Here is a 26,606-nt window from a genome sequence, read left to right on the forward strand (position 1 = left end):
CCCTTCATGGTCTTATACACCCTTGTACCCCTCAGTCTTGTGCGCTCCAAGGAATTTATTTACTTATTTGTCCATTCTTTTATAAATTAAAGTTGCCCCTCAGGTTCCTGTTAAACCTTTTCCCTCTCACCTTAAACTTATGTTATCTGGTTCCTGATTCATTGCAAAGTCCCCACGATCAATATCCTGAGAGTCAACATTCACTAAAAGTATCTGGACATCATATAAATATTCTAGGTGCTAGAGTAGGTTAGAATCTCAATATCCTGTGACAAATGACTCATCTCCGGACACCCCAAGGATTTTCACTACCTCCAAGACAAACTAAGAATAGCACTCTCAACTTACCAGACAAGAGAAACTCCTAGCACACAATGCTTGACTCTAGTCTGCTTCAATGGCAACCACCTACAACCCTAAGTATTAATTCCCTCTGCCATGAGTGCAGTATGCCTGCAGCATGTACTCTCCACAAATGCAATGCAGTAACTCATCTTGACTAGTCCAACAGGACTCTCCAAATCCGCATCCCCTAGCCAAGGACAAGGGAGGCAGGTTATGTGACAAGGGAGACAGGCTACCATCTAATAGCCCCTGTCTCTCTCCAGTTCCCATCAAATAATGAACCACATACTCTTGGAAATATATTGTTTCATTGTCCTGGAACTCCCAATCTTTAGTGGTTCAAGAACATTGGTCACAATTATCTGATGGGCAGTTAATGATGGGTAATAAATCATGGCCTTGCTAGCAATGCCCATTTTGCCAAAAAATGATTGACACTCCCCCCTCCCCCAAAGAAATCAGAACAGAGGAAAAAAAATAGGATGGAGAATGAAATAGAAACATAGAAATTAGGTGCAGGAGGCCATTCGGCCCTTTGAGCCAGCACCGCCATTCATTCTGATCATGGCTGATCATCCACAATCAATAACCCGTGCCTGCCTTCTCCCCATACTCCTTGATTCCACTAGCCCCGAGAGATCTAACTAACTCTCTGTTAAATCCATCCAATGATTTGGCTTCCACTGCCCTCTGTGGCAGAGAATTCCACAAATTCACAACTCTCTGGGTGAAAAAGTTTTTTCTCACCTCAGTTTTAAATGGCCTCCCCTTTATTCTAAGACTGTGGCCCCTGGTTCTGGACTCGCCCAACATTGGGAACATTTTTCCTGCATCTAGCTTGTCCAGTCCTTTTATAATTTTATATGTTTCTATAAGATCCCCTCTCATCCTTCTAAACTCCAGTGAATACAAGCTGTCTTTTCAATCTTTCCTCATATGACAGTCCCGCCATCCCAGGGATCAATCTCGTGAACCTACGCTGCACTGCCTCAATTACAAGGATTTCCTTCCTCAAATTAGGAGACACAATACTCCAAATGTGGTCTTACCAGGGCCCTATACAACTGCAGAAGAACCTCTTTACTCCTACACTGAAATCCTCTTGATATGAAGACCAACATTCCATTAGCTTTCTTCACTGCCTGCTGCACCTGCACGCCAACTTTCACTGACTGGTGTACAAGGAGACCTAGGTCTCGCTGCACCTCCCCCTTACCTAACCTAACACCATTGAGATAATAATAACCTGCCACCTTGTTTTTGCCGGCAAAGTGGCTAACCTCACATTTATCTATATTATACTGCATCTGCTACACATCTGCCCACTCACTCAACCTGTCCAGGTCACCCTGCAACCTCCTAACATCCTCTTCACAGTTTACACTACCACCCAGTTTTGTGTCATCTGCAAACTTGCTAGTGTTGCTTCTAATTCCTTCACCCAAATCATTAATATATATGGTAAATAGTTGCCGCCACAACACCGAGCCTTGCGGCACTCCACTCGCCACTGCCTGCCATTCTGAAAAGGACCCGTTTACTCCTACTCTTTGCTTCCTGTCTGCCAACCAATTTTCTATCCATGTCAACACCCTACCCCCAATACCATGTGCTCTAAATTTAGTCACCAATCTCCTGTGCAGGACATTATCAAAGGCTTTCTGAAAGTCTAGATACACTACATACACTGGCTCGCCTTCATCCATTTTACTTGTCACATCCTCAAAAAATTCCAGAAGATGAGGCAAGCATGATTTCCCTTTCATAAATCCATGCTGACTTGGCCTTATCCTTTTACTGCTATCCAAATGCACCATTATTACCTCTTTAATAATTAACTCCAGCATCTTTCCCACCACCGAAGTCAGGTTAACTGGTCTGTAGTTCCCCGTTTTCTCTCTCTCGCTCCTTTCTTTTAAAAGTGGGATAACATTAGCTACCTCCAATCCACAGGAACTGATCCTGAATCTACTGAACATTGGAAAATGATCACCAATGCATCCACTATTTCTAGAGCCACCTCCCTGAGGACCCTGGGATGCAGACCATCAGGCCCAGGGGATTTGTCATCCTTCAGTCCCATTAGTCTACCCAATACTATTTCTCGCCTAATGAAAATTTATTTCAGTTCCTCTACCCCCCTAGATCCTCTGTCCTCCAGTACATCTGGGAGATTGTTTGTGTCTTCCTTAGTGAAGACAGATCCAAAATACCTGTTCCACACTTCTGCCATTTCCTTGTTACCCATAATAATTTCACCCGTGTCTGCCTTCAAGGGACCCACATTTGAGTTTGCTACTCTTTTTCTCTTAACATATCTAAAGAAGCTTTTACTGTCCTTCTTTATATTCTTGGCCAGCATCCCCTCGTACTTCATCTTTTCAGCCCGTATTGCCCGTTTTGTTACCTTCTGTTGTCTCTGGCTTCTGGCTACTCTTTGCTGTATTATACATCTTTTCTTTTAATTTTATTCCATCCCTAACTTCCATTGTCAGCCACGGTTGCCTCCTACTCCCCTTAGAATCTTTCTTCCTTTTTGGAATGAAATGATCCTGCGTCTTCCGGATTAAGCCCAGAAATTCCTGCCATTGCTGTTCCACCATCATTCCTGCTAGAATCCCTTTCCAGTCTACCTTGGCCAGCTCCTCTCTCATGCCTTCATAGTCCCCTTTGTTCAACTGCATCACTGACACTTCCGATTTAACCTTCTCCTTCTCAAATTGCAGATTAAAACTAATCATATTATGATCGCTACCTCTAAGCGGTTCCTTTACCTCGAGTTCTCTTATCAATTCTGGTTCATTGGACAACACTAAATCCAGAATTGCCTTTTCTCTGGTAGGCTCCATCACAAGCTGCTCTAAGAATCCATCTCGGAGGCACGCTACAAACTAGCTTTCTTGGGGTCCAGAACCAACCTAATTTTCCCAGTCTACCTGCATATTGAAATCCCCCATCACCACAGAGGCATTACCTTTCTTACATGCCAGTTTTAACTCCTGCTGCAACTTACACCCTACATCCGGGCTACTATTTGGGGGTCTGTAGATAATGCCAATTAGTGTATTTTTGCCTTTACAATTCCTCAACTCAATCCAGTGACTCTACCTCGTCAATCCCTATGTCTTCCCTCGCAAGGGACTGAATTTCATCCCTCACCAGCAGAGCTACCCCACCGCCTCTGCCCACCTGCCTGTCCTTTCTATTGGATGTATAACCTTGAATATTAAGTTCCCAGGCCCGATCCTCCTGCAGCCATGTCTCTGTAATCCCCACAATGTCATATCTACCAACCTCTAACTGAGCCTCAAGCTCATCTACTTTACTTCTTATACTTTGCGCATTCATATACAATACCTTTAATTCCTTGCTTATCTCACCCTTCACATCAATCCCTATTACACTTGGCCATACTCTCCTATTCCTTTGTGAGCTTTCTTTCCCGTTAATTCTGGGGTCATTAACTATCCCATTATGCTCTTTCCTTTTAACTCCATCCTTGACTATCCCATTTGACACCCCCCCCCCCCTATTTAGTTTAATAAAATAGAATAATAATAAATAAATAAATAAAACGATAAATTTGGTTAAGTGGAGGCCAAATCACTGGATGGATTTAAGAGAGTGTTATAGAGCTCTAGGGGCTAGTGGAATCAAAGGATATGGGGAGAAGGCAGGCAAGGGTTACTGATTGTGGATGATCAGCCATGATCACAATGAATGGCGGTGCTGGCTCGAAGGGCCGAATGGCCTCCTCCTGCGCCTATTTTCTATGTTTCTATGTTAAGATTTTTTTTAAAATCTCGACTCCAAATTCTGCACTTTTTTTTGCATTTTGAAACAGCAATTTCCCCCCTTTTATTCTTGAAAGTACACTCCCCTTTACTGCTGTAATACTCTACAACAATTAGGACACATCTTACACCAGACATACAAGTAGATCATGAGTCAATGAAATCCATAACTTTATTGTCCTACGGCACTAAAAACTGGGAACAATCTCTTCATAACAGTAATTAATAGTTTTCCCACAAATACTGGGTGAAGTGTAGAATATGGGTTTTGTTCAATGGCAAGATTTCCACTTGAGTCAAAGGATATAAGAAATGAACCCCTCTGCAAGCAGAACCCCATATATTTGCTTTTTAAACCAACATTGCCTCGCCATATATAAATATCTTAAATGTTTCTGTAGAAGGGTCCCAACCCAAAACATCACCTGTCCATTTTCCTCCATAGTTCCTCTAACAGATTGTTACTCAAGATTCCAGCACCTCCAGTCTCTATTTTACACTTGTGATTGGGATTTGAGGATTAAAGGGTGACAATGGGTTTCCATCAATTGCACTGAATATAATTTAGGACTGTAATTTTTTTAAATATATATGCTTCTGCTAGAATAGGGATCCCTGTATATGAAATATATTAGTTATTAGATCAAAACACCACCTGAATTCCATTTAGTGTTCGTGGTTGGAATTTCCATGATTTACCTTGACAGCTTTTTCTTTCTTGACACCTTCAACTATATCAATAGGCTCTTTCACAATTGCTTCAGGGTTTTCCGCTGCTACATCTTCAATGTTAACTCCGCCCTGAGAACTGCCTATTAATACTGGCCCCTAAAGAAAGAAATATTATTGGTAGAAATCTCCTCGTCATTTCTAGTTAGATATAATTATCATGCACAAAAGTCACCGTGGAAGTCCATAGAATTACATTTGGACTTTAGGAAGCCCTTCCATAAATCGGTTAGAAATGAAATGTTTTAACTTTAAAACCTCTCTAACTTAAAAAAATATACGACCAATTGAAATAGAAGTTGTTGGAAACAGTCGCCAAAATTGTGGCGCTATTGATATTTTGAGTTACATACGGATTTATATATTTATATATATACATATACATACACAAGGTCAGAGTTTTAGTATATAGAATAGATAGATAGATAATAGATATATATAGATAGATAGATAGATAATAATGTAGATAGATAGATATAGATATAGATGTCCCGAAACGTTAGAATGAATTTTTTCCTTGCAGCAGCACAATATTTAAACATAGTACTCCCTAGACACTGTAGTACAAAAACAATAGTACAAACACAAAAACAATGCCTCCCAAGTCCTTTGTGCAATCAAGGCAGTTTATACTCTAGAATTTATTTTGAGTTTGTAGTGTTCAATAGCCTGGTGGTTTTTGGAAAGAAGCTGATCCTGAACCTGGATATTACAGCCTTCAGGCTGCTATACGTTCTTCCCTATGGCAGGAGTGAAATATATGATATAACTTTATTTATCCCAGGAGGGAAATTGATCTGCCAACAGTCGTAAAACCAAAATACATGAAATTAAAGTGACAAGTGGAAAAGATTGGGGATGTGCTAAGATTGGGGAGGAGGGGGGGGGGAAGAGAGGGGAGTCAGTCTACCCCTCGACAGAAGGGGGAGGAGTTGTACAGTTTGATAGCTACAGGGAAGAAGGATCTCCTATGGCGTTTGGTACTGCATCTTCGTGGAACCAGTCTGTTGCTGAAGGTACTCCTCAAGTTGACCAGTGTGTCATGGAAGAGGTGAGCTGTATTGTCCAAGATGCTCTGTAGTTTGAGGAGCACCCTCTCCTCCAAGACCGCCTCCCATGAATCCAACTCCGCCCCCAGGGCGGAGCCAGCCTTCCTGATGAATTTGTTAATCCTATTGGCGTCCGCGACCTTTGCCCTGCTGCCCCTGCACACGACAGCGAAGAAGAGGGCACTGGCTATCAGTGATTGGTAGAACACCTGCAACATCTTACTGCAAACGTTGAAGGAACGGAGCATTCTCAAAAAGTACAGTCAGCTCTGTCCCTTCTTGTACAGGGCCTCAGCGTCCCTGGACCAGTCCAGTTTACTGGTGCACTCCAAGGTATTTGTACTCCCTGGTAAACTGCCCATCCACACCATTGATGGAGACAGGGGACAAGGGTGTTCCTCTCCTCCTAAATTCCACCACTAACTCCTAGTCTTGTCGGTGTTGAGCTGCAGGTGATTTAGCCCACACCAAACAACAAAGTCATTGACTACACCTCTGCATTCAGTTTCCCTCTCCTCACTGATGCAGCCCACAATTGCAGAGTCATCTGAAAACTTCTGAAGGTGGCAGGAGTCCGAGTTATAGAGTTATATCTGAAGTCTGAGGTGTAGATGGTGAACAGGAAGGGAGAGAGTATCATCCCCAGTGGGGCCCGTGTTGTTCACTACCATGTCCGAGACACAGTTCTGTAGCCTGGCATATTGTGGTCGTCCAGTCAGGAACTTGGTGATCCAGGACACCAATGGAGTCTCCACCCACATCTTTGTCAGTTTGCAGTAGTAGTGCAGGCCGGATGGTGTTAAAAGCACTGGAGAAGGAAAAACAAAAAGGACTCTCACAGCCCTTCCCGGCTTATCCAGGTAAGCATTGGAACGATGGAGCAGGGCCAGGATAAAAGCTTGGCCAGGGTGGTGTGGGTCCCTGATGATACTGGCTGCCTTTTTGAGGTGAATGTTCACCATTTTTTGCTTATTGAAGTACTTGTTGAAGTAAATTCACACATTAATTGATAATCAGCCCAAAAAGGTGGTAATTGGGTTTTCTGCTGTGTTTTATATTTTAACCCCATCTTAATTAATTTAGTTATATAATCTTGCACTTTAAATTTAATATTTACTCATTACAGTTTCACCACTAATTTTCTGGCACTCTTGGTTCCATAGCTTTGCTGGTTTATCCAGCTGGCCAAGGAAGTCGGCTATGGGGATAGATGTGCTGGCTACAGCTGGGCTGGAGTTCCAGAACCCCGCTGCAGGTTGCAAATTCAACCCACTGATCGGCCGTGGAAGTACAGATGAGGTCGAGATTGGCTGCCTTGCCCAGCCTAGGTGTCACATTTTCGGGGAGACGTCCAGGGCACGGGGATCTCAAGTGGGCTCTCGTAATTTTGTCCGGATTTCAATGATTAGCGGCTATTTCTCGTGGAACCTCTAGTGGCCTCTAGCGGAACGCTAGTGTTCCGGGGAACCCCAGTTGAGAAATGTTGCTATACATCGGGGGGGGGGGGGGGGGGGGTTCTTTCTTTTTCTCGATCCGGTTTCTCCGTTGGTAAACGCGATTTTGGCAAAGTGAAAAACGCGGAAATCATGCAAAAAGCGCGGAAAATTGATTTTAAAAACGCGGAAATCCGTGGAAAATTCACATGCCTGATAGAGTGAGTAGAGGAGGGGGCTGAGCACATAGCCTTGAGTGCTCCTGTGCTGATGGATCAAATGAACTTCACAAATACTGTTGACAACCAAAAGAACAACATAGCAGATAGATATCATCTCATCTGCAAGTCCCCTTCCAATGGACTTGGACCAGACATAATATAAACAGAAGCCAAATATTCTGCCTCTCATCCAAGTCCACCATTGAACAAAATTATGCTTAATCTTTTACTTCAGTGTCACTTTTCCACATGAACCCAAGATCCCATTCATGTCTAAAAGTGTCTCATGTCAGTGTTGAATGCACTCAGTAATTAATTTAATGGGTAGAAAATCCCAAATATTCACAATTTGTTGTCTGCTTTATCATCAAATTTCTGAAACTGATGGCAACACTACGACAATACATTAAGCATCTACTGGTAAGCACAAAATTCTCAAAATCTCCTCCTCTTGGACTCTTCATAAGATCCTAACAGTGTAACCTATTGATTTCATTTTATTTTAAAACAATGTCATGCATACTTGTAGGTTAACGACAAAAATAATCAAATGGGCATGAGTGACAGAGAATAAGTTGTCAGTGTACAGGGAAATAAGGAGGGGTGAATGAGGCTGATGGAATTGCTTCCCTGAAAACCAGCATAGGTTGAACAGACAATTTCTTTATGGCTATAAGTCACGACAAGAAAAATCACCAGATCGTCTTGGCAAGCAACTCACCTGAAATGTCCTTTCCAGTGTTATTGCAAAGTAATATTCTTTCCTGGGATACCTTCGCTCACAGATTAATACCTTATTGCATATTCTTCCCTTTTCACCTGTTTGTTTGGTAAATAACTTCTTTCCAATCATTTGGGAAGTAACATCCCGGGCTTGCTCTGGACTGGGAAGAAGACATCAATTAACGTCTTTCTTTGCAAGATCTATAGGATGATTACACAAATGTATTCAATAAGAATAATATAAGATATTCATTCAGTGGGGTTCTGAAGATAAGATAAAAACATTTTATGTGTAGGAAGGAACTGCAGATGATGATTTACACTGAAGATGGACACAAAATACTGGAGTAACTCAGCGGGTTAGGTGGCATCTCTGGAGAAAAGGAATAGATAACTTTTTGGGTCGAGACCCTTCTTCAGACTTTTCTTGTCTTAAAAACGTTTTAGTTCGTTTTAAAATAGAATTTCTGCCACAATTATTTTTTTCCTCAAAGACCCCTGGGAAAGGCAAGATCAGAAACTCAGAGAAACCCAAGAATGCAAAGGTGCTACAGACATTAACAACTAACTCTGCTTTTCATTTTTTATATCCAATCACCTTCCAAGCACTAGCTTGATTAACATGTTGAAGGCCAGCAACAGGCCAGAGCCGAGGGCTTCAGAAAATCCAGGTAAACAACATTGACAGAGTTTCTTGTGTCTATCCTGCTATTTCCATCCTCAAAGAATTCCAACAGGTTTGTCAGGCAAGAACTTCGCTTCACAAGACTATGCTTATTTCAGCCTCTTTTATCATGTGCTTTGAAGTACTCGGAAACCTCATCCTTTACTAAAATCTTGCCAACCACTGAAGTTCGGCTAACCGGCCTATAGTTTCCCCTCTTTTGATTGGCTCCCTTCTTGAACAGTGAAGTAACATTTGCAATTTTCCAATCCTCTGGAACCACTCTTGACTAGTGATTCTTGAAAGATCACCACTAATGTCTCTACAATCTCTAAAGCCACCTCTTACAGAACCCTGGGATGTAGTTCATCTGGTCCAGGTGACATCCACCTTCAGACCTTTCAGCTTCCCAAGCATCTTCTCCTTAGTTATAGCTAACCTCTGCCCACTGACTCTCTTGAATTGCAGGCACATTGCTGATGGCTTACACTGTGAAGACTGACGCAAAAAATGTATTCAATACTTCTACCATTTCTCCATTTCCCATTATCACTTCTCCAGCATCATTTTCCAGCAGTCCAATGTCCACTCTTGCTTCTCTCTTACTCTTTACCTACTTGTCACGATTTTATTCATGCTTCTGGGCGCATACAATAATTTCTTTCTACGTAAAGGATAGTATGTAAATGTTACAACTACTGATATTTTCAATCATATCACAGAATACAAATACAGCTGACACAAGCTTAATGGAAGCTTGTGATTTACAGAGTATCTGGTGGTAGCAGAATAGGCAGGCATTTAAGAACTGAATAGGAAGCATGGAGTTGGTTATAAGTGAAAATTTCCAGCAAAGATAAAAGTGAACTTGGGCTCATCAAGATCCAAATTCTTGATTTGTTACTTTTAATTCATTAATGATTTGATTCAGAGAACGGTGGATGTGGCTTCAACTTGTGCAAATCTAAATTGAAGGCAATGTTATTTACAAAAAACACAACAAAATTCAGGAGAGGATCTGGAAAGGTATCTATTCAGCAGTTGGCAGTATTGCTCAACATGGACAGAGTAAAATATTTAAGAGAGCAAAGAATTGGTGCTGGTTCTTTCAATCACATACACTTTAATGTCACTCAAATGTCTTTAATGTAGGAATCTCTTTTCACAAATAGAAAAAGAAAATCTACCGACATCCAACACCTTAAATATGAACTGAAAAATCTGTGTTGTTTTGAAATACTTACGAATAAACTATTCGAACGCCCCCTTTCAGACCTCCTTCAAATACACCTTTTCCTCTGCCACCGGCCAAAACCTGTGCTTTTACAACAAGATCTCTTGAACCTGTGGTACAGAATAAAGAGTGAATGTACCGGTTTAAACTCTGCTGAACTATTTATAAGCTATCCTGGCCTGGATATTTACTTACCTGTTCAGCACAAAGGACCAACAGCGGGTAAAATACATCTAGCTCACTCATCAATACAGGCCCAATCACTCATCAATACAGTCCCAATCACTCATCAACACAGGCCCAATCACTCATCAACACAGGCCCAATCACCCATCCATACATACATCGGTCCCAATAATACAAACTAAGCAGCACTGAGCTACATGACAAAGCAGGAAGATCGAAGAATGAACTGACATAGTATGCAACAGCAGCATGTAAGGACACGTAAATCTCTGTCATATGAATTATTAGTTCAGCCCATTTTGAACATGTTCTGCAGCTTTGATCACTTTTTTGGAGTGAAGATTTAGGTACCACCCAGTGAAGGATAACAAAATCAATAGCTCAGATTTGGCATCCAAAGATCAACGATCTTTGAAAATTTACATCGGAGAAATAAGGCTTAAGAAGCTTCTTGGAGGCATTCAAAAAAGATTCTGGCACAAATAAATCTAATAACTTTTTATAATCAGTCTCGCAATAATGGTTCCAACAGCAAAGTGGAAGCACAATTAATGGGGAAATAAAACAAAATACTGGAAATACTCTGCAGGTAAAGCAGAGTTTAAAAAAACCCTGGTTTTAATCTGTTGACTATTGCAGCCATTTTCTGGGGGTGAGTGGGGGTCAGAGCAGATTTCCAGAATTACAGTATTTTATTTTGACAAATGACACAAATGATACAATGGCAAAGAAGGGTCCAAGTAGGCTTCCATGCCGTTTCAATTCCTGTTTCCATTCCCACACCAACCTATCTATCCTTGGCCTCCACCATTGTCAAATGCAAACTAGAGGAACAGCACCTCATATTCTGCCTGGGTAGTGAATGTTAAATTAATATTGAATTCAATATTCAGATTAATTGAATTCAATATTGAATATTCAAATAATATTAATTATAATATATATATTATATGGCGCACAAATATCAAATCCACCAATTTCAGGTAATCTGCTAACCCTCTCAATCTGCTGGTCCTCCCAAACACACCCATCTTTTCAAACCCCTGAACCCTCCCCCTCTGCGAATCCAAGTCTCTTATCACGTTTCCCCTGCAACACCCACTCCATCTGGCCATCACCTGCACATTCAGCCCCCTCCCCTCACCATTCCCATCTGCCCTCCCACATTCTTTGTCTATTCTTCACCTTCCTTTCCTATCAGATTCCAAAAGCAGCAGCCTTCTGTTCCCCACTAATTAAGCCTCAGCCCCTGCTCCACCCTTCCTTCCCACACCTGCCTACAGCTATGATCAACCCTTCATCAGGATCCATTGAAATCTTACCAACTCTTAGAGCAATAGTCTTACAACGTGGAAACATGCCCTTCGGTCCAACCTGCCCACACCGGCCAACATGTTCTACTATACTGGTCCCACCTGCCTGCGTTTGGCCCATATCCCTCTAAACGTGTCCTATCCATGTTCCTGTCTAAATGTTTCTTAAACTTTGCAATAATACCTGTGTTAACTATCTCCTCTGGCAGAACGTTCCATACACCCACCACTCTTTGTATGAAAATGTTACCCCTCAGGTTCCTATTGTCTTTTCCCCCTCACCTTAAACCTATCTTCTTTATATTGGCTTTCTCTCATTCATTCATCTCCCATTCTATTCATTCAGTCCAGAGATGCCATTTCCTTGTGCGTTTGCCACAGATACTGCCTGGCCATTGTGTTCATCAAATAGATTGTTCGTTGCTCCAGATTTCAGCATCTGCAGTCTCTTGTGTCTCAATAACAATCTTTTCTGCTGCTGTACTATGGCTACCGTGGGAGAGTTCTTTAACAATTGACTCATTTCCCATTGACTATACAAATGTGCTTATGAGTTGAGCAGTGTTCAGGTTGGTTTGTTCTGTTACCAAAGATTTATCCCAATGCTGTTATACAAGGTGTTTTATCATTTCACATCTTTATGCTTGCTATTATCAAGCGGTTGTAAAAGAGTGCTTTTTATCAATAAACAAACAAACACCTCATGCTACCTTTCAACAAAATTCTTAATTTTATTCTTAGTCTGCCACTTCTGAAGGAAGTGCAAGATTTCCTTGTTAAATTTATGTAAACGGAAGAGTTTACAACAACATCTTAATGAATTGAATCCTTGAAACAACCAACAACAATAAAACTGATTACCTAATTAACACAGTAGAATGTGTGGGAGGTTTTGGTGTGTAAAATCTCTAGGCACCAGCCATATTTTTTCGGTCTTAATTACAACATAAATCATTATGACTGCAATTCCCTAGGAGAGGCTTACACCAAGGCGTTAAAAATTATGGTTACTGAAATAACTTGAATGGCAGAGTTGGCAGAAAAAGCTTCATAGCAACAAAAATAAATGATTAGAAATGCCTAGATCAAATCATTATCTGTAATATTTACTTGTGCAAAGCCCCCTTACAGCTGATGACACTTCCTTCCATTACAATGGAGGTGACTGACAGTTTGTGGATAGCATGTTCACTGAGCAGTTACTGATTTTTGACAGTGTAGGAATAGAGACAAATATTTTTAAGACACATGAAAGACTTCCCTGCCATTCAAAAAGGACATATTTTCTAGCTATCTGATGATGCAAATAAAATAAACCCAGATTTAATATCTAATTTTACAGGCAATATCTCCAATAGTGTACCATTCCATCAAATTGATCTAAAATTCAGTGCTCACAAGCTTTTCAAATTAGGGTTGAATGCAAGGGCTTCAAATCACTCATGAAGCTAAGCCTGATATCCCAAAATAAGTATTTTCAGATGCATCCCTTTGCCAAAATTGTGGTATCTATTTTCAATACAACGTCATTGTTCGAATTGTTGATATGCAATCATTTCTTATCGCACTTTATACTCACTGGCATTGAGCCAGATTGCCTGTATATCCAAAAGTAAATAAATGGAAGGTCATTCAGTCTATATTCTGAATTCCACTCCCCTACAGGTGCAACTACACCGTGAACAAATTGTATGCAAGTTCAAAATAACCATGACCCGAGCCAAGAATTACTTTCTTGTTTACAAATTAAATTGAGATTTTGTTCTGGCTTTGACATCATGGAATTAATGCAGCACACACAAGTGATGAAGCACATAAGATTTTGCATCTGCAGTATAATTTTTTCTTGTCTCCACAGCATCCTAAAGCACATATTGAACAGGACGTACAACAGTCAAATTGAGCAGATCAAGTTTCATCAGAGAAGAGAAACAAGGCTAGATTGTATAGCTGGTGTGGTGTAGCATGTAATTATACCATTTTGCCCAGAAAACAAAAGTAAGAATTTTAATAAACTTCTAGGCAATGACTATTTCATTTTGAAGGGAATGTACAAAAGGATCAGCGATTTTGAATCGTCATTGGGAAGAGAAGGGGATTCAAGAAAGCAGAAACTAGTAGAGCTGCTGCCTTGTAGTACTAGAGTCCCAGATTTGATCCTGACCCTGGATGCTGTCTGTGTGGAGTTTGCATGTTCTCCCTGTGACCGCGAGCGTTTCCCCCGGGTGTTATAAGGTATAACCCATCTTCCAAAGATGTGCGGGTTTGCAGGTTAATTGGACTCTGTAAATTGCTCGGAGTGCATAGGGAAAGGATGCAAAAGTGGGATAACAAAGAACTTGTGTGAATGGGTGATCAATGGTCGGCGTGGACTTGGTTGGCCAGAGTGCTTGCTTCCATGCGGTGTCTCTCATCTAACTATATGGATTTAGAACTTTAATATCAAATAAATAATCAGGCATGAGCAGTGAAATAGTTAATTTAGCATCATCTGTTTTATCTCACTGCTGTAAAAGCACGATGACAAAATTAAGTCCGGTGAAATTTCAGTTTATTTTGTGAGACTTCTGTTAGTGTCAAAACCCATGACACCGAAATCGGTAGCAAACGATCAGGCTCTAGGCAAGTTATTCCTTTGTTTGCGTGAACATTTAGGAATATTAATCCTACTCGATTTGGAATTTCTTTCACAATATTTTATCAAAGGGGTTCACTGAAATATTTTTATTCAGCTCCAATCAGTGCAGCTATGTTATAAGACAGCTCCATTTTTGAAGATATTCAAATTCAGATACAGCAGTTATTCTCAGAGTAAAAATTGTGAAGTCCTCTTTGCAAACATCTGGAGAAGAGTAAATTGAGAGGACTGCTCAAATAAGAGCCTGGCACCATTGTACTCACAGAAGGTGCTGGGCTCCTTTATCACAATAACTGGCATTGGCAGACGAGCAGGAGGTATTACTACCATAAGTCCTCAACATTAACTCAACTCCATGAATTCTGATTGGCAAGGAAAATTCATCCACATCATCGTAGCGGACACCTGAACACTTATCATCATTTTATAGATGATTTAAACTGCAGAAGCAGGTTGTTTGGCCCAACTATGTTACAGTTAAATAACTTCAAATCTAAATCTTTCAGCAAAATCCTCTACTCCCAGCAATGGAAATACTGCCTTACAGCGCCAGAGACCCGAGTTCAATCCTGACCACGGGAACTGTATGAACACTGTTAGTAAGCTCTCCCTGTGACAACCTGGGTTTTCTCCGAGTGCTCGGGTTTCCTCCCACGCTCCAAAGGACATGCAGTATTGTAGGTTAATTCGCTTACGTAAAAAAATGTCTAGTCTGTAAGATAAAAATAGTGTACAGGTGATCATTGGTTGGCGGGGACTCAGTGGACCCAAGGCCATACTAGGGACCACCGAACTAAATTCCCATTAAATTTATCTGCACTTTTCGTTTTGACTGCCACCTCAGAGTTATAGAGTAATACAACATGAAAACAGGCCCTTTGGCTTAACTTGCCCACGCCAACCAACATGCCCCATCTACACTTGTAGGGGGAAGGGGGGAGGAGAGGGGAAGGGGGGAGGAGAGGGGAAGGGGGGAGGAGAGGGGAAGGGGGGAGGAGAGGGGAAGGGGGGAGGAGAGGGGAAGGGGGGAGGAGAGGGGAAGGGGGGAGGAGAGGGGAAGGGGGGAGGAGAGGGGAAGGGGGGGAGAGGGGAAGGGGGGGAGAGGGGAAGGGGGGAGGAGAGGGGAAGGGGAGGAGAGGGGAAGGGGGAGGAGAGGGGAAGGGGGAGGAGAGGGGAAGGGGGGGAGGAGAGGGGAAGGGGGAAGAGAGGGGAAGAGGAGGAGAGGGGAAGGGGAGGAGAGGGGAAGGGGAGGAGAGGGGAAGGGGGAAGAGAGGGGAAGGGGGAAGAGAGGGGAAGGGGGAAGAGAGGGGAAGGGGGAAGAGAGGGGAAGGGGGAAGAGAGGGGAAGGGGGAAGAGAGGGGAAGGGGGGAGGAGAGGGGAAGGGGGAAGAGAGGGGAAGAGGAGGAGAGGGGAAGGGGAGGAGAGGGGAAGGGGAGGAGAGGGGAAGGGGAGGAGAGGGAAAGGGGGAGAGGGAAAGGGGGAGGAGAGGGAAAGGGGGAGGAGAGGGGAAGGGGAGGAGAGGGGAAGGGGAGGAGAGGGGAAGGAGAGGGGAAGGGGGGAGGAGAGGGGAAGGGGGGAGGAGAGGGGAAGGGGGGAGGAGAGGGGAAGGGGGGAGGAGAGGGGAAGGGGGGAGGAGAGGGGAAGGGGGGAGGAGAGGGGAAGGGGGGAGGAGAGGGGAAGGGGGGAGGAGAGGGGAAGGGGGGAGGAGAGGGGAAGGGGGGAGGAGAGGGGAAGGGGGGAGGAGAGGGGAAGGGGGGAGGAGAGGGGAAGGGGGAGAGGGGAAGGGGGGAGAGGGGAAGGGGGGGAGAGGGGAAGGGGGGGAGAGGGGAAGGGGGGGAGAGGGGAAGGGGGGAGGAGAGGGGAAGGGGGAGGAGAGGGGAAGGAGAGGGGAAGGGGGAGGAGAGGGGAAGGGGGGGAGGAGAGGGGAAGGGGGGGAGGAGAGGGGAAGGGGGAAGAGAGGGGAAGAGGAGGAGAGGGGAAGGGGAGGAGAGGGGAAGGGGAGGAGAGGGGAAGGGGGAAGAGAGGGGAAGGGGGAAGAGAGGGGAAGGGGGAAGAGAGGGGAAGGGGGGAGGAGAGGGGAAGGGGGGAGGAGAGGGGAAGGGGGAAGAGAGGGGAAGGGGGAGGAGAGGGGAAGGGGGAGGAGAGGGGAAGGGGGAGGAGAGGGGAAGGGGGAGGAGAGGGGAAGGGGGAGGAGAGGGGAAGGGGGAGGAGAGGGGTAGGGGGAGGAGAGGGGAAGGGGGAGGAGAGGGGAAGGGGGAGGAGGGGAGAAGGGGGAGGAGGGGAGAAGGGGGGAGGAGGGGAGAGGATGCTGCACCAATGAAGAAGTTTGGACCCGACGGGTCCACTTGGTCAAGTATCCGACTAAAACTATCCTGTCCAGGTACCTGCCCAAATGTACCTCCTCTGGCAGCTTGTTCTATATACCTACCACCCTTTGTGTAAGAAAGTTGGCCGTCAAGCTCCTATTAAATCCTTCCTCCCTCACCTTAAACCTATATCCTTCGATTCCACTACTCTGGTTAAAAGACTGTGCATTTACCCCATCTATTCCTCATGATCTTATACACCTCTATAAGATCACCCCTCATTCTCCTGCTCTCCAAGGAATAAAATCCTAGCCTGCTCAACCTTTTGCTCAGACGCTCGAGTCCTAGCAACAAGCTCATATATCTTATCTGCACCCTTTCCAGCTTAACAACATCTTTCCTATCACAAAAAAATAAAACCGAACACAATACTCTAAATGTGAACTCACCAATGTCTTGTACAATTGTACGTTACCTGGGGTAGCAAATTCCAAACTCATATACTTCTTCCCCTTTCTATCCTTCATGGCTTCAATCCCTCAGGATTGAAGGTGCCATGGTTCTGCTCAGTTCTGAAATGGCTGGTGAAGCTGTCTGCAGGGGAGAACTGCAACTGGAGAAGCAGGCATTCTTGAAACAGAAATTGAATAATCTATTGTAGAAATGTTCACGATCATGACTGGTTTAGATTGGGTAAAACAGAGAACTCTTTATTTTTAGCAGATGGTTCAAAAGACCAGGAGCCATAAGTTAAATGTGTGAACAAAAAAAGCTGCGAGGAAGATGCAAGGAAAAGTTTTAAAAAACAGAAGCAGAATAGTTATGAACAAAAGACGAGGAATTTAGCGGGTCAGACAGCATCTGTGGAGAAAAATGGATACAAACTATGAATGGGTCTTGAGCACTACATCAAGGGTCCTTCTTCACAACTACATGCAAGAATTTGTTCTTCAGCTTCTGTTATATCTGATGATCCAATTAAGAAAATGCTGAACTTTCCAACTCTTGATCCAGTACCAGTTTGTTCTTCATCAGATTCTTTAAAGAACCAAGTATAACTTAAGATAAAAATATAAAGGCAAAATATATTTACTATCAAGGTAATCATTGAACAGTTGAAATCATTCCCTGTTTCTTTGTTTGAAATTTGGACGTGGAGCTTTCCTTAAAATCTTAATTTATCTTTTTGCAAGTGCTCACTGCAATAATTAAACACTCATCTTTAATTATTTGTGTTCTATTGCTCTGAGATGGTACACGTTGACACAATAAATCATGACTCCTTTTCTGACAAGATTTATACTGTTGACAATATTCAAAAATTTAAGACTGCTATCAAATGTCATTCAATTTTAAATTTACATCAATGTTTTACCTAGCAAATTAAAGGAAATAATCTCAAACAAATGATCATACCAATTGCTTTGGCAGCATCATATGCTTCTTCAGCAGTAGAAGCAACTTTACCCTTCGGTACAGAGATCCCAGCATCTTCCAGTAAGCGAATGCTTAGGTATTCGTGCAAGGAAAGGTTCCTTTGCTGCTGTTGATTTTGCCACAAGCCAATGACTGAAAGCAATCCAGAAGATACACCAAGTCCCTAAAAATTTGAAAAACATGACTTGAAATTTGATATAAAAAGACAAATATTCTTAAATTACAATTTGTACAAAATCCATTTATGGGTATAACCTGCAGCACAGGGAGTTTGAGTCATTACTGCATCTTTCAAAACAACACAATTTTAAAAACAGCTTAACTCATTGACTTTTCAGTTTAATAAATGAATTTGATGGCAGCACTATTAAATGCCAAGTCACACATTTGGCTAAAAGTTGACATAGCCTGTTTTTTACTTTAACACATTACTAAATGTTGCATTGGGCATAATATAATTAACTGATTTCAGTTCTGATCATCACTGACCATAAGAATTACTAAGACCAGTTATTTTCAGCTATTTTGGCACAAAGCAAAAAACAGAGAATGCTGGCAGACATTCCATTAAGCAGCATCAGATGGGAAACAAATTTCAATAAATCACTTTCAAATTTACGGCTTTGTAATAAAAACACACAATGATAGCAAAACTTTGGAAATATTAGTTGAAAAGTTCCTTGCATTAAATGAAACAATTTCAACATTGATGCGTCATCTGATAGTTAAAGGCCAGCATATGTTGACTATCCTAAATGACTTTGGGAATACATGAAAACCTGCACTTATTCTAGTGAAGGTATTCCCAGTGTACTGCCAGGATGGTGTGGTACTTTGAGGAAAACTTGCAAAGGTGGTGTTCCTGTGTGCCTTCCTCAGCAACTTCTGCTAATTTTGTGATTTAATAAACAACTATTGTTTTTTTCTTGCTGACTGCATAAAAAAAACTAAGTATAAAAGACATACAATGATGAAAGAACTGAAGTAATCAACTAAAGAGTGAATTTGAGGAGGTATAAAAGCTATATGCATGTTGCATAAGCCTTCATGGCCTTGAAGGCTCATGGCATCCCTCCTCGTCTCCTGAGAGCCATTGAGGATATGCACTTGGGCACCACGGCCAAGGTTGTCACCCTGGATGGCGAGAGCAGTGTTCGAAATCCTCGCAGGGGTCTTATAGGGAGACACGATGGCACCCTTTCTCTTCGTCATTGTCCTTGATTATGCAATGAGGTAGGTGCTCAAGGAACACGAGAACCTCGGCTTCAAAATCACCCCAGGGCATTCGAGAAGAATCGGGTCAGTCAACTTGTCAGACCTCGACTTCGCTGATGACATCATCCTGCTGTCAGACCAAATTGGGGAGGCACAAGAGCTGTTCGGCAGAGTCGAGACGGAGTGCGAGAAAGTGGGCCTCCACCTCAATGCCAAGAAGATGAAGTACATGGCATTCAACGGTGGTGACCATCAGCCTCTTAAGACCAGTGGCGATGCATCTCTCAAGAAAGTGGAGGACTTCAAGTACCTGGGAGCAAGGATACAGAGCTCGGAGAATGACATCAAGGTCTGAAAAGCACTCGCATGGAAATCCCTCAATAACATGGGGAAAATCTGGATGTCTCGGATGTCCAAGGGTCTCAAACTGAGATTCTTCCATGCAACTGTAGAGACAATATTATTGTACCTGTGTGAGGCATGGACTCTCACTCGAGCACTGTCCAAGTCTCTCGATGGTATCTACACCCGAATGCTCAGAAAAGTTCAAAATGTCAGTTGGAAGGACCACACCACCAACGCCCATCTCTATGGGGAGATTCTACCTCTGACCGAGAAGGATGAGGCTCGCTGGTCATTGCCACCGCCATCCAGAAATGCCACCCACCCAAGGAAGACGGAACCCGGGACGACCAAACAAGACGATGCTGAAGACATTGATGGAAAACGCATATGTAGAGACAAAAGAGGAGCTTGCCAGTTGTACGGAGGACAGAGATGTGTGGTGCGCCCGTCACCGTACCCATCGGAAATCAGCACAACTGCGTCGTAAATGTTTTCAACGATTTTAATTAATTAATTAATGCATGTTGTAGCCTGAATAAATGTTAATAAAAATTGTAAAGGGCCAAAACCATTGTTCATCACATTAATTTTTTTTCTGCATGAAATGGTACATTGTTATTTGAAACAACAAACAACTAAGGCATCAAAGAAGGGTTTTGACCCGAAACATCACCCATTCCTTCTCTCCAAAGATGCTGCCTGTCCCGCTGAGTTACTTCAGCTTTTTGTGTCTATCTTCGGTTTAAACCAGCATCTGCAGTTCCTTCCTACTCAAATCAGAATCAATCTGAATGTGCTAAAGAAAGAGCCTGTACACTTACACAGCAACTCAATGTAATAAAACATCCCAAAATTAATATATAGGCAGTTGCCAGGTTCTATTCCTAAGAATTGTTCATAACCCAAAGTACATATGTCAGAAATTAACAAAAACACGCGAGGCAAAATCACAGAAACAGCTGTGATGGGGAAACGGGAAAAGCGGCCACCAGACGATCTTACTTTCTCGGATCTCACTTGCTGCGGATATGAAGGGTGGGGAGGGGGGTGGGTGACGAAGACATAAGGAAATGCCCTGTTCACACCTATCAAAAGTTGCTTGCAGCATTACATCAGCCAGCAAATCCACCCTGATTCATCCCCCTGATTTTCCAAATTTTCGCTCGTACGCATGGACTGGACTGTCCATAGTTAGATGTATTTAATCAGGAGAGGTCATTTAGTAGTAAACCATTCAGCCTTTAAAACTTGCTCTGTCATTCAATGTCATGGCTATTTTCTTCCCACCCGGTCTCCTGCAAAAGGTCTATCCCCTACTCCCAATTCCTCCGTCTACGCCGCATCTGCGCCCAGGATGAGTGTTTCACACTAGGACATAAGAGATGTCCTCATTTTTCGGGAAACGGGGCTTCCCCTCTTCCTTTATAGATGAGGCTCTCACTAGGGTCTCTTCTACATCCCGCAGCTCCGCTCTTGCTCCCCCTCCCCCTCTCGTAACAAGGACAGAATGAATCCCCCTCGTTCTCACCTTCCACCCCACCAGCCAGCGTATCCAACAAATCATCCGCCAACATTTCCGTCACCTACAACGGGACCCCACCACAGGCCATATCTTCCCATCCCCTCCCCTTTCTGCGTTCCGCAAAAACCGTTCCCTCCGTAACTCCCTGGTCCACTCGTCCCTTCCTACCCAAACCACCCCATCCCCGGGCACTTTCCTCTGCAACCGCACGAGATGCAACACCTGTCCCTTTACCTCCCCCCTCAACTCCATCCAAGGTCCCAAACAGTCTTTCCAGGTGAGACAGAGGTTCACCTGCACCTCCTCCAACCTCATCTATTGCATCCGCTGCTCCAGATGTCAACTTATTTACATCGGCGAAACCAAACGCAGGCTCGGCGCTCGGTCCGCGTTAACCAATCTGATCTCCCGGTGGCCGAGCACTTTAACTCCCCCTCCCATTCCCAGTCTGACCTCCTCAGTGCCATAGTGAGGCTCACCGGAAATTGGAGGAACAGCACCTCATATTTCGCCTGGGTAGCTTGCAGCCCAGTGGTATGAACATCGACTTCTCCAACTTTAGATAGTTCCTCTGTTCCTCTCTTCCCCTCCCCTTCCCAGATCTCCCTCTACCTTCCTGTCTCCACCTATATGCTTCCTTTGTCCCGCCCCCCCTGACATCAGTCTGAAGAAGGGTCTCGACCCGAAACGTCGCCCATTCCTTCTCTCCCATGATGCTGCCTGACCTGCTAAGTTACTCCAGCATTTTGTGAATAAATACCTTCGATTTGTACAGCATCTGCAGCTATTTTCTTATACATTCATTACTCTGTTCCTCCTTTGTCTCATATCCCCTGATCTCTTTAGCCATTAACTCCTTCAACTTATTCAATCATTTGGCCACAATTGATTGCTTTGCTAGAAAAATTCTCCTCTTTGATCCTATATGGCTTACCAAGTGACCCCTGGTTCTGGACTCACCCACCAACAGGAACATCCTTCCAGCATCCAATGCAACTATAACTTGATAAGTTTCAATGAGGTATCCCTCTCATCCTTCCAAACTCAATAGCAACCCTGCTTCATATATCAGACCTGCCATCCCAGGAATGAGTCTGGTGAACCACTACTTCACTTGTCCATTGCAAGAACTCTTTTCTCTGAGGACGAGATTAAACGCCACATAATCCTCCGTTCCAATCTTGTCAAAGCCTCTCTATATTTACAGTAATGAACCCCAGCTCCGTGATGATTTATCTTGTTTTAAGGCCATTGTCATCAAACCATAAAAGGCGATGGAACAAGAGTTGGTGCATAGAATTAGTACAGATTTGAAAGCATGCAGGTACAATCGGCTGTTAAGGCAAATGGTACGTTATAGTCACACAGCAGACAAAATGCCTTTCAGCAACTGGTTTACAAGGTCATGCAGGTCTCAGTGCTCCTCCCCTTTCCTAATCTCTCACCATTGAGACATTAACCTGCCTTTCTGTTTTCACCATCAAAGTGGCTGATTTCACAATCCACATTACACTAACTGTCACAAATTAACCCACTCATTCAACCTGTCCAAATCACATTGGTACAGGTAGTCAAATACTTCACTGAAGGTTTCAAATACTTCACTGAAGGAGGTTTGGGAGGAGGAATGGGTTTGAGGAAGTCTAGCAATAAATATTTACAGACGACGGTATAAAAGACAAGGATATGCAAAATAAATATAGAGGGTCACTATATTCAGGGGATTGCAGAGGTAGGCAGGGTTTCATACACAAGTGACAATTTTACATAGAGGCATTGATCAACCTGTATGTAGCCAAGTAGGAAAACAATCGGGTACGCAAGTCTCACTGTAAATTGGGATATAGACCAGAGAATTTTGGACAAATTCAGATGTTTCTGTTTTCTATTGTACAACCGCCAACAGCTGGGCTATCTCGTGCAGGTATCGAAGATGTATTTAAGATCAGGGGTAAACAAGAGAAACACTGGTATAGCCTGTTCAGGCATAGCGCTTCAGGATTCCCACACTTTTCAAGGAACAATGTATGAGCTGGTCATGCTCAAAGTCACTGCTACACTTGCGCGGCGATGCAGAAAACCGAGGATTGTAAAGACCCAGCACAAAAACCTGCAGAAATAACAACAGAAGCAATGCCGAAACTCGGTAAACTGGTTGCCCAGGATAATGTGAGCAGGAGAGGGACGAACCTCGCACCCACAGTGACAATGGATGCATCATCCCTCCGCATCCTGCACCCAGTCCCAGCCATCTCGGCCCAGGACACGGGGTGTGTGTGGGGGGGCGTGGGGTTCACAGCGGAGCCCCCACCTGCTGGATACCGACCCCGGCACAGACCCCGTCGTCGGGACCATCACCGCAGTAGCTCGCACCCATCGCGCCAGTTCCTATCTCCTGCGACTTACCCTGGCTCGGTGGTGAACAACTGCCCAAGTAGAATAGAGGTGACCCCCGCCACCGCGGCATCGGCCAGCGGTCAAACCCGCCAGAAAACGGCAGCCGGCTGCCGCCATCCCGTGCCTCCCACAGCCGCTCAGCGCGTGCGCAGAGCCGCCTCGAGCGCCCCACCTCCTCCTGCACAGAGGGGCTCGAGACTGGCAGCCGACCAATCAGGGCACGCGGCGGGCGGTTGGCGAGACCCGGGCCACTCGGCCCGTCGGCCCCATACTGGCTCTTTGACAGGGCTCTCGGACCATTCCTTTTATATGTCTGAAACCCTCGTCTTGAACGCCTCTCCATCTCGCTGTTGACAATGAAAATGCTGGAAACACTCAGCAGGTCAGGCAGCGTTTGTGCAAAGAATAAAAAGGGTTAACAGCTCATGCAGACACGGGAATGAGAGAAAGACAGGTGCGTTTTAATTTGCAGAGAAGGTGGAGAAGGGATGAATAGGACAAAGGGAACCCCTCTGAATATAGAGGTTAAGATTGTACTGAGTGTAATCTTTAGTAAAGGTTAGTCCAGGTTAGTACAGATGTCAGAGGTTATGGGGCAAAGGCAGGAGAATGGGTTTAGGAGGGAGAGATAGATCAGCCATGATTGAATGGCGATGTAGACTTGATGGGCCAAATGGCCTAATTCTACTTCTATTCCCTATGACCTTATGATCTGTAGTGGTTATCTGCTCCCCAAAAACCTTCCATCATTTCATCTCCACTGTTGCATCACGAAGGCTGGAAGTATTGTCAAGGAATGCTTGGCCATTCCTTTTTCATTCTTCTACCTTCTGGGAGAAGATAGAGGAGCTTGAAAGCCCAGACATAGGAACATAGAAAAATAGGTGCAGGAGTAGGCCATTCGGCCCTTCGATGTGATCATGGCTGATCATCTAAAATCAGTACCCCATTCCTGCAATTATCCCCATATCCCTTGATTATTTTAGCCATACGAGCTAAATCTAACTCCCTCTTGAGACAGTGTTGGATGACAGGGTATTAAGGCTCTGATCAGAAGGGGAAAAAAAGAGGCATGAATTCAGGCAGTTGGGATCAAGTGAATCGAAAAGGGATGCAGGGGAAGAGATTAATACCACATGGAAATAAGCTTCTTGGATAGACACAAAAAACTGGAGTAACAGCAGGACAGGGCAGCATCTCTGGAGGGAAGGAATGGGTCACATCAACCCTGATTAAAACCAGCATCTGCAGTTCCTTCCTACACAATAAGCTTCTTGATTGTAGACTTTAGGAGAGCTTCCCCTCTCCTCCCCTTGAGAATCTATGCTATTAGCTGGTATAGTCAATTAGAGATATTATATTTTGTTGTAGTAAAGATGGTTTCTTTTGTTGTTTTAGCTAATATAAAATGGATGCTTATTTTAGAGGAAAGCAGTAAGATGGATGCTTGTGGCAGAAACGTTATCCTTGGGAACAGAATGTGTTTGTCCCTTTACGAGTGATAAGGAGTGTACAGAAGAGATGGGCTATTGTCCTCTCCCACTACTCTGTCTGACTGCGAGTACTGTGTATTGAAACAGTAAAGCAAGGTCATGCAGCTGTGAGATTGCTCGTCTATAGAGATAAGAAAGTTTCTTTCTTAGTAACAACTCCTTATTTGGGTGCGTGTGAAAGTAGGAAAAGTTTTGAATCCACTCTAGGTAAATAATAATAATAATAATATTCATTTATTGTCATTGCAACGACAATAGCCAATCCTGACGGTGCGTAAAAACATATATGCAATAAATGCAAAAACAAATAAATACAATTATATTAAGTACAAAAGATTTTTTAACAGTGTTGCCTAGTGCAGAAGGTAGTGTTCAGTTCTCGTATGGCCCTGGGGTAAAAACTGTTCTTAAGTCTGTTTGTTCGGGATTTGATCGACCTGAAACGTCGACCAGAGGGCAGATGAACAAACAGACGGTGGCCGGGGTGGGATGGATCTTTTATTATTTTGCCTGCTCTACTGAGGCAGCGTAGGCTGAACAGGTGCTCCAGGGAGGGCAGTGAGCAGCCGATGATCTTCTGGGCCGTCGTGATGACCCTCTGAAGGGCCTTCCTGTCCTTTTCTGAGCAGCTGGCATACCATGTGGTTATACAGTATGCCAGCACACTCTCGATGGAGCAGCGATAGAAGGACATCATGAGCTTCTCCTGCAGGTTGGTTTTCCTGAGGATCCTCAGGAAGTGGAGTCTCTGCTGTGCCTTCTTCACTGTGGTGATGGTGTTGGTAGACCAGGTAAGATCCTCTGCGATGTGCGTACCCAGGAACCTGAAAGCGGGTACCCTTTCCACACAGACCCCATTGATGTAGAGTGGGTCGTATTCTACACTGGTTTTCCTAAAGTCAATTATAAGTTCCTTTGTTTTGGAGGAGTTCAGGACAAGATTGTTCACTGAACACCATGCTGCCAACCTTTGGATTTCATCCCTGTAGGCTGTCTCATCTCCTCCTGAGATGAGTCCAACCACAGTCGTGTCATCCGCGAACTTGATGATGGTGTTGGTGGGATGGGTGGGGGCGCAGTCGTGAGTGTAGAGGGAGTAAAGGATGGGGCTCAACACACAGCCCTGTGGTGAGCCGGTGCTCAGTGTAATGGTGGAGGAGAGGTGAGGGCCTATTTTGACGGTCTGGGGGCGGTTGGTCAGGAAGTCCTTGATCCATTGGCAGATGGTTTGGGAAAATCCAAGGTCAGAAAGTTTGGTGACCAGTCTGCTCGGGATGACCGTGTTAAAGGCAGAGCTGAAGTCGAGGAAGAGCATCCTCACGTAGCTCCCCTGGTGTTCAAGGTGGGTCAGTGCAGTGTGAAGAGCAGTGTCGATGGCATCCCCTGTAGACCTATTTGCTCTGTAGGCAAACTGGTATGGGTCGAAGGTGGGTGGGAGGCTGGCTTTGATGTGCTGCAGGACCAGTCTCTCGAAGCACTTTGTGATGACCGGTGTGAGTGCTACCGGACGGTAGTCGTTAAGGCCGCTGATGACAGACTTTTTCGGCAGTGGGATGATTGTG

The 26,606-nt window shown here is 44.0% G+C and overlaps 1 protein-coding gene across 3 annotated transcripts in view; it reads right to left on the bottom strand.

Moving 5' to 3' along the window:
• LOC144598845 (succinate--CoA ligase [ADP-forming] subunit beta, mitochondrial-like) overlaps positions 1-23,690 on the bottom strand; it is a 66,895-nt gene extending 43,205 nt beyond the window's left edge. For all 3 annotated transcript variants that reach the window (XR_013547906.1, XM_078409346.1, XM_078409345.1), the window contains exons 1-5: positions 23,561-23,690; positions 18,052-18,235; positions 10,203-10,302; positions 8,293-8,455; positions 4,839-4,967 (exon numbers count right to left, since the gene is read on the bottom strand). Coding sequence is in view for 2 of the 3 variants with exons in the window: in XM_078409346.1 (XP_078265472.1) it covers positions 4,839-4,967; positions 8,293-8,455; positions 10,203-10,302; positions 18,052-18,235; positions 23,561-23,668 (684 nt within the window). In the remaining variant the exon portion in view is untranslated. The remainder of the gene's footprint in view (positions 1-4,838; positions 4,968-8,292; positions 8,456-10,202; positions 10,303-18,051; positions 18,236-23,560) is intronic.
• Positions 23,691-26,606: the final 2,916 nt, after the last annotated feature.

This window comes from Rhinoraja longicauda, chromosome 12, assembly GCF_053455715.1.
Source record: "Rhinoraja longicauda isolate Sanriku21f chromosome 12, sRhiLon1.1, whole genome shotgun sequence".
NCBI lineage: Eukaryota > Metazoa > Chordata > Chondrichthyes > Rajiformes > Arhynchobatidae > Rhinoraja > Rhinoraja longicauda.